Here is a 7,997-nt window from a genome sequence, read left to right as displayed (position 1 = left end):
GAATTCCCTGATGTTAGAACTCGATTCCTGTTCTGTCTCATATTTTTTAAATGACCCTCTCTGAATTATTTTACTGCAATGCATATGTTTTTAGAAACCACGTGTTTTAGAGACACAGGTGACATCACCGATCACGTGACCTGCAGCAACCAACGAGGTGTCCAGGGAGTGGTCTGATCAGCCTCAATCAGCTAATCAGTACAATAAAGGAGACCCGTTACTTTGCTGCGAAAGATAATCTCCCTTGTTACTTTATATCATGATGTTGTAGCGCCTCGTCCGAGGAACCGGTTTTTGTTGTTTTTCTGTTGCAGTTGCTGTTAGTGGATGTAGCAGGCCGCCTCTGTGCACCGATCATAATGCATCCGATGCCTGTGTGCTCCGTTAGCGGTGGAGACATATTTGACTGTATTCAAAGAGGAGATATTGAACTGTGTATACAGTTCATTCAAAATGACCGATCAATTCTCCAACAAAAAGGTAAGGTGGAATAAAATACAATAAAAAATCTCGATGTGGAAAATTTGCTGAATATTTGTGAAACTACAGACCACTATTTCCTACTGTGGACCTGTCAGCATGCAGTTCGCCTTTACCTGTCAGTGATGGTATTTCCAGATTTGTTTATTACAATGACAGAAAACCACAGATGGACATTGTTTTCCAAGAGAACAAACCTCCTGTGTCATGTGTCTGCAATTTATACCATTGTCTTTTTTTTTTTCGAGTATGATGTTATTTTCAAAAGAACACTTTAACTCCGGTGTCTCCTGATGTGATTTTGTCACAATGACAAGGGGGAACCTTACCCTGCTGCAGCTCCTGCTTGAGATGGTCTGGCACACATCTAGATGGACAGTTCCTCTGACAACACAGCACCAAGTCACATTGTGCTAAAGGGAACCCTAAACCCGAATCCAACGATCAACAGGCGGACAGACTTGCGCATGAATGTAATGCTATATTGTTACAGTCACAGAGACTGCAGATGGGACTGTGATGTCCATGTGTTTGTCTTCATCCAGGCTGGGGTGGTTTTACCCCGCTCCACTACGCTGCCCTGCACGGCAACCGCTCCATGGTTGACCTTTTCCTTAGTAATGGAGCTGACCCCAATATGACATGTGATGCAGGACAGACAGCCTTTCATTTTGCCTGCAGGTGAGCAGTAGTTCCACATTTAATTATCTGGTGTTAAACAAACATGCCTGGATTCTTGAGGTGACAATGTCATGATCTGAGCATCATGCATTTTGTTCTGCGCTTCTCCCTGTGTAATAACAGTTTGTGCTTTTGACTCCACTCAGGCAAGGAAACATCTTTATCATGTACCAAATGATGCGATATGGAGCTGATTTGCGCCTCATAGACCTGCAGCAAAAAACATCGCTGCATCATGCAGTCACAGGGGGCAGCATGTGAGTAGATGAAACAACACATCACGAACTTGGTTTGTAATTGTTTGGCTACACAGTCACACACAGACACACATATATGTTGCATACACTAACTATTAGTTATCTTTCCTAGTGTTACAGTGCACTATTTGTGGGAGACAGGAATGTTCCGTTTCTCAGACACAGACATGCACCAGGTGACACCCCTTCACCTGGCGGCATCCACAGGCAACACAGAGGTGGTCCGGTATTTGCTCAGAGACCAGGTACGAGATAGTCTCTAATCTCTCACTCACTGACATTTGTTCAACTCCAGTTGACCAACAGTATGACTAAACGTTGTCTTCAACTGGGCCCAGTGCAGATGTGACTATCTTTTAGCAGCAGCTGTGCACCTAAACCCTCTGTTTGGGTTTCAGAGATGTGCTGTGGATGCAGTTGACCAGCAGGGAGCGACAGCGCTTCATGTTGCAGCAGAGAGGGGTGCAGTGGAGGTGTGCTGGACACTGCTGCAGAGAACAGGGTGCGGGATGCTCTATCAGAAGAACCACAGCGGCCTCACACCACTGGACCTCTGCAAACAGGGGAAAACATTTAGGTGAATCTGCTGTTTTAAGAATTCTGTGGATATCACTGACTTAGTATAATAACACCTCTCAGTACCTTTTTAGATATCCAGTATGTTGCCTTATTTCTCTTGGGATTCTGATGCTGATTAATAGATTGCTATATTGTGTATTTTTCTCTAGACATCAGCAACTCACCAAGCTGCTGAGTCGGTACATTAATGAGCCAATACACCACAAGCCCAGAGAGTCTCATGGTGAATATTACTCTGTGGTTTTGTTATTTTCTTTGGAGATTAAAACAAGAGTTGTGAGGATGACAATGGTAATGATAATAATGGTCCGTTTTTAACACTTCATTGTATGTTTGTATCATGTGCCTTTTCTCACCAGTTTTGTATTACTGGACACTGTTTTATCCAACCCTGAGTGGAGCTGCCATCCTGCTGATAGCAGCCATGTTGGGAGGCTATGGGGGGTTAAGCTGCAGTTTGCTCTTCCCCTGGCTGGCCAGAAACATCTTCACACAGTTCCACCGCATGACCACATACCAAAGGTTTGACAAAAAGATGTTAATCAGTCATTCAACGTATTTCACTGTTTTTTATATCCCTGTTGAGACAGCCTCTGTCTTTCTTCCAGGTTACCCAACCCAATCTACTTGGGAACCCTCATAGCTGGCTTGTTTCATTCCCTGCTCTGCTTCTATGGAAAGATAATGCCTAATATCCTTGACAAATACAGCACACGTTATAGCTCATGCTCATGCATATTTGTATGTACAGTATCATCTGGCTTTTCTTACCATGCTAGCAATATGACAAAATCTTCTCAATGTTGGTTGGTCTATTTGTCTGTCCAACACTGTGGTTGAGGCAAATCTCAAGAAAAAGCCAAATTACTTTAAAAGTTGGTCCTTAATTATCAAGGCCCTCGCAGAATGATTCATAAATATTAGAGTGCCACCCTCAGGCCAACCAAAGGTACAGGTTTACAGAATATTATGCAGTGACACTTGGTATGCATATGCATGCTCCCCAAAGACTACATCTGTATTTTGGGCTCTCCACAAGCTTGCTTGTGAAAATTGTTAACTGGCCAGTGCTCTCTTAGTTGTCTTGCTCACTCAGATATAAACAGTATGGCAAATGTAATCTAGGATTTTGTATATTAAAATGACAATGGTTCATCCTTAACCTTTTGAATGTGTGTGGCCAATCAGTGCTCTGGTCCAGTTGGCAATGTTCCATTTCTCCCTAGTCATCGGTTTGTTCTGTAAGGTTCTGACTCAGGACCCTGGAAAACTGGACAGACCAGATGCAGATCCTCGGTTCTCCTGTATTGCTGACCTGGTGGAGAACAACCAGAGCCCACACAGGTTCTGTCCATACTGTGAGGTAAAACATTCACACTGGTCAGGGTTCAGAGAGCCATGGTGTTTTTGTAACCCCTACAGTATATCCATCTAATTTCTGTCTAGATCTAGATATTGACACACAGCCCTTCTCCTCTTGGTGTGTTCCTTCACATGGTCTTCCCTTTACGAAAAGCTCAAAAATATCAGATATCACACTGAATCAATGATGTAACAATTAAATGTGATTAAATATTTAAGGTGATTAAGTCTCTGCCAGTTGATTTTCATCCTATAGTGAAATTAAAAAGCAGGTATCTAAAGCAGTAAATGTTTTAAAGGTACAAGATAACACACAAAACCTGCCACTTCCTTTTGACAAGTATTATGACAAGTAGTATGTTCTCTCCTGCCGACCCTGTCTTTGATTTCCTCAGTTGTTTCAGCCCGACTTCACTAAACACTGCAAGCTGTGTGATGTGTGCATTAAAGACTATGACCACCACTGCCTTTTCCTTAACCGCTGCGTCGGCCGGGGTAACCACCGCCTCTTCATCGTCTTCATCCTCTTCATGGTTATTGCCCACCTTCTTTTTGTTGCCACGGCAACAAGTTACCTGTATGACAAGATGCCTGCGGGCAATCACAGCTTGTCATTGTGGCTCACATTGTTAGGGGAGGAGTTCTGGGTTGTGGTTATGATGGTTATGAATGCACTGACACTGCTTTGGGAGGCTTGGCTACTGACCGAGCAGTTTGATGCTGTTGCCACGGGAACGACCACCTACTTTAGACAGTGTGAGAGCAAAGCACGGCAGAGGTCACTAGGACAGCGCTGGGTTAAAGTACTGTCGTTTCTGCTGGAGGGTCGAAGACGGGTGGGCACCGGACAAAATAAGGACAAGACTTCCATAGACATTTAAAATTGTCAGTTTGTCTTGTTTCAGCTGAATTTGTTTCATCGCTCACTTACTTCTCAGCTCACAGAGTCTTTGGTGTGCACTCAACCTTATGATAATGTCCTCTTTAGATTCAATAACTCTCCAATGCCATATAACATGTTGTACTTGAATGCAAACTTTGGTTATCTCTCAATATTCTATTTTAATATACAGTAGGCTATAGAGTAGATTTGTCAGCAGATTTGTCCATAAAGTGGCTAGCAGGATAACTACCACTAAGAGTTTAGATGTTCAACTAGTTTTTAGAAACGTCACAAAACCCTTTTAAGATAACAGTGTTCTAAATAATGTATTGGTTCACATTGTTCTGTGTAAAGTACTGGATATTTCCAAAACTGTGTTTTAGCAGGTAACGCCTCTGAATGAATGCTCACATTTACACCTGTTTTATGTCCCAAATCAGCATTTTTTTTAACACCATTGTTATTGTTGTTTGGAATAAAGTGCTTCATGGTGTAAAGCATCATTCAGTGTTGTGACCATTTTTTTTACTCATAACATTCGCAAGTCCTGAGATTAGGGATTAGTGATAATGGTTAATAGCAGAAGACTTTGTTCCTCACATAATGTCATTACTACTCTGACCTGCTGCCAGTCTGAGCTATCACACTTCCTCTGCTCTCACTAATGAGACATGCCCTTTCATGCTTTCAATTAAACACACTCATTTCCTTTGCGTCCCTCAGGACCATATTTCTAGATTATAGATGATGTTCCCCACACCCCTCAGAGGCTGGAGTGTCTGGACTATGTGAGCGGCTACATCACGTGATATTATTTAGTGTCTACTGTACTGCCTGTCATACATATGCAGTGGTTAAGTTGAGCGCTTGTAATCCTGTATATCTCTGTCCCTGAATCAGTTTTATTTTATTTAACTTGTTGCTATCCCAATATGTTTCATATGTAGTAATGTATTGTATCTTTTGGTACAAAGTATATTTTGGTTTCCGGGACAATACCTCATTTTGTGTCATGGTGACTTTTAATGCTGTAGGGGGGAAAAAAGTTTAAAAAAACGAGAATCTTTCTCTTTTATCTCACTAACTATCTAGAGAGAAACAGGCTTTCAAGGGTTTTTTTTCAATTCAAAGCTTGTTTCACTTCTGATTTACATAGTGGAATCACTAGGAGCTAGATCATTGAATTTCATTGTTATGAGTGGCAAAAATGTACAGTAACAACATTTGAAGGAGAAACATTTTTTACACAGAAGTCAGCAGTTTTCACTTCTCCATCAAGACGGCTCACTTCCTTAGTGAGAGACAGACTGAAAAATTCTAAAGAGGAGGACAGCAGGAGAGCATCGCACAGCTGTGTTTTATTTCTTGGTAAAGCAGTACCTATCACATCAGCTGATTGGGACGATAATGCTTTCTCTTGTAGCACAGAAAGTCTGGCTCCAGACTGAGAGTCATCTGGTCTGCTTATCCGAGATGACATGGCAAGTAATACTCATGACTGTCTTTATTTCCTTCCTTCTGTCAGAGTCTGTTCACATCAGCATTCTTCAGGCACACGTCATCGGTGTGTTAATAATGGCAGCTAATAGTAGTCCTTTCTCTTTGGGTATGAGAATGTCATTTGATTTGTTTCTTAGTGATTATCAATTAGGTAGAGGGCTGAGAATTCAGTATTGCCATTGTTTAGACCCTGAGTGTGCCTGTGTTGTGGCTCTAGAAATGGCCCCAGTGGAGAGGAATACACTGTGCAGATGGGTTCACTACCATGAAACTATTCAGGACTCATCTGACTAGTGACAAACCAAAGGAATTGGCAGGTAAATTTCTCTTTTTAGTATTATTGCAACAATGATCAAGCAATGTTTTTGATGATTGATGAATGATTTATGTTGTATATGATCCAACTACCTGGTTATTTGAGCTCTCATATATGGTTAAGCGCTAATTTTGAGATATTTATTTGTCAGGGTATGAGCTGTATTTATTGATACATTACCAATGTTATACTACTAATGTGGTGCTAGTCCTTCCTAAAGCCTTCATTCAGGCAGTGTATCGTGGGGAATATTTGTCATTGATTGTTAAATGTAAGCTGAGCAGGTCATTTTTTGTTATGAAAAAGCACAGTCAGCAGTGTCCTTTTACTGCATTTTAGTCTAGTTCATCACATCCACTACCTACCAGGCTGAATAGGAACAAGAACATCACACGTGCTGTGCCTTTGATTATACAGATTGCTGAATGACAGAGTAGTGTGGCATTACTCCTCAGACTATAAATCTTAGCCTGAATGAGTCGGGATACTAAATGTAAGTGTAACATTAACGTTAACATTAAACCCAAAATGTATCTTACCTCTGCAGTGGTTTATAGATACAGGCACATGCTGCATTAAACATCTAATAGTGTGAATGGTGTCAGTTAAATCAAATGTATTGATCAGAGGTTGTACTTTAGGTACAGAAGAGACCATAATGAAATCACCATGAGCAAACAGATGGAGGAATTGTAAAGACTGTGGAGCGATGCGGGAGCTAATGTAAAGACATGGGTGACAAGACAGAGGACTCACAGCCAGACATATATTTATAGACGGTGAGAAATTGATACTGAGAGTGTGCAGCGGAAGGCAGAAAGACAGATAGCAAAGGAGAGAGAGACAGAGAGAGAGAGCAAGAGTCTGCAGGGGCTAGGTACAGTATGTGAGAACAACAGTACGCTGGGCCAGTGGGGCAGACAGGGGGAGTGAGATAAAAGAAAGGAGGGGAGGAAGAGGAGAGTGTGCTTGTGTACGTGCATGTGTGCGTGCATGTGTGTGTGTGTGTGTGTGTGTGTGTGTGTGTGTGTGTGTGTGTTTGTGTGAAATCAGACAGAGGACAGTGTCCAAGTGCAAGACAGTGAGCCAGGGAGAGAGATGCTCGGAGAGGATGTGGAGTAACAGGGCGAGGCAGCAGCGATGGGCTGTGAGTGTGTTTGTGTGTTTGAGGAATAGTGTGTGAACAGAGGGATGCAGTCATGTCTCAGTGAGAGGGAGCAGCACAGCAACGGTAACCATGCTGAGCCCCAAGATAAAACAGGCACGCCGGGGTAAGCACAGTCCCACCTTTCCTTTCTCCTTCCCTCCATACATTTTCTCTCGTTCCTTATTTTCTCTGCAGTCCATCTCCTTCTCTCCCTCTCTCACTGTCCCTACAGAGCTCTATTTGTCTTGCTGTCTTTGTAATAATGTGACATCAATATTGGTGTCAGTGCTTTATTGATAATGACTTCAAAAAGATAGAACAGCGCCATATTCATAGCACCAGTGTCATTCTGCATCCCAGTGACAATTGTCATCAGTGATGACCTAAGGTTTCCTGCATGATCTAAAGTATTGATGCTTTATCTTCTGTGTCCAATGCTCATTCATAGTTAACAGTCTATCTACTACAGAGTGACGTAATCCTGAGTGTCTCTTGATTATACCGTATATACTACTAGAAGATTTGATCCTGGAGATATTGTAGGTTGTAGTAACATGGCTGCTGGAAGGATAATCCTGCCTGCATCCTGACATGGTCACATCTGAACACACAAGTATCTCTATTTGTTCATGGTTTATTGGGTTAGCTTTTGATTGGCATGGTTTGACAGCTGACTCTAGATCAGAGGTGGTGAAAGGAAGGCAGGGCTCTCCTTGTGGTGCAAGGTGAATTTCCGAAAGGGTCAAAAAATGTCTATCAATCTATCTATCTATCTATCTATCTATCTATCTA

At 42.1% G+C, this 7,997-nt stretch overlaps 2 protein-coding genes across 5 annotated transcripts in view; both read left to right on the top strand.

Moving 5' to 3' along the window:
* Nucleotides 1-159: 159 nt before the first annotated feature.
* si:ch211-223a10.1 (putative ZDHHC-type palmitoyltransferase 6) lies at nt 160-5,277 on the top strand. The gene is made up of 10 exons (XM_032541621.1): nt 160-480; nt 1,026-1,161; nt 1,308-1,418; nt 1,531-1,663; nt 1,817-1,995; nt 2,147-2,220; nt 2,357-2,519; nt 2,606-2,688; nt 3,170-3,360; nt 3,755-5,277. Exons 1-10 carry the CDS (start codon nt 360-362, stop codon nt 4,238-4,240), a joined length of 1,677 nt encoding a protein of 558 aa, XP_032397512.1. The 5' UTR covers nt 160-359; the 3' UTR covers nt 4,241-5,277.
* A 262-nt stretch (nt 5,278-5,539) lies between these two features.
* The window catches only part of arhgap22a (Rho GTPase activating protein 22a), a 14,039-nt gene continuing 11,581 nt past the window's right edge, over nt 5,540-7,997 (top strand). Inside the window, exons 1-3 of one of the 4 annotated variants that reach the window (XM_032541619.1) lie at nt 5,552-5,727; nt 5,960-6,059; nt 6,700-6,837. Coding sequence is in view for 3 of the 4 variants with exons in the window: in XM_032541615.1 (XP_032397506.1) it covers nt 5,650-5,727; nt 5,960-6,059 (178 nt within the window). In the remaining variant the exon portion in view is untranslated. Of the gene's footprint in view, nt 5,728-5,959; nt 6,060-6,699; nt 6,838-6,859; nt 7,330-7,997 lie in introns of those variants that run through there. The other 3 variants (XM_032541616.1, XM_032541615.1, XM_032541617.1) reach the window with 3 other exon arrangements.

Source organism: Etheostoma spectabile, chromosome 17, assembly GCF_008692095.1.
Source record: "Etheostoma spectabile isolate EspeVRDwgs_2016 chromosome 17, UIUC_Espe_1.0, whole genome shotgun sequence".
Taxonomy (NCBI): Eukaryota; Metazoa; Chordata; class Actinopteri; order Perciformes; family Percidae; genus Etheostoma; species Etheostoma spectabile.
Note: the sequence above shows the minus strand (reverse complement) of the source record. Positions and strands in the feature narration are given on the sequence as shown.

What these genes read in the sequence shown, in the direction of transcription:
- si:ch211-223a10.1 (XM_032541621.1), top strand. Translation starts at nt 360, where the DNA reads ATGCATCCGATGCCTGTGTGCTCCGTTAGCGGTGGAGACATATTTGAC. An exon ending in ATCAATTCTCCAACAAAAAG is followed by an intron (nt 481 to 1,025) that starts GTAAGGTGGAAT and finishes GTCTTCATCCAG; the next exon opens with GCTGGGGTGGTTTTACCCCG. An exon ending in GGTTCTGTCCATACTGTGAG is followed by an intron (nt 3,361 to 3,754) that starts GTAAAACATTCA and finishes TGATTTCCTCAG; the next exon opens with TTGTTTCAGCCCGACTTCAC.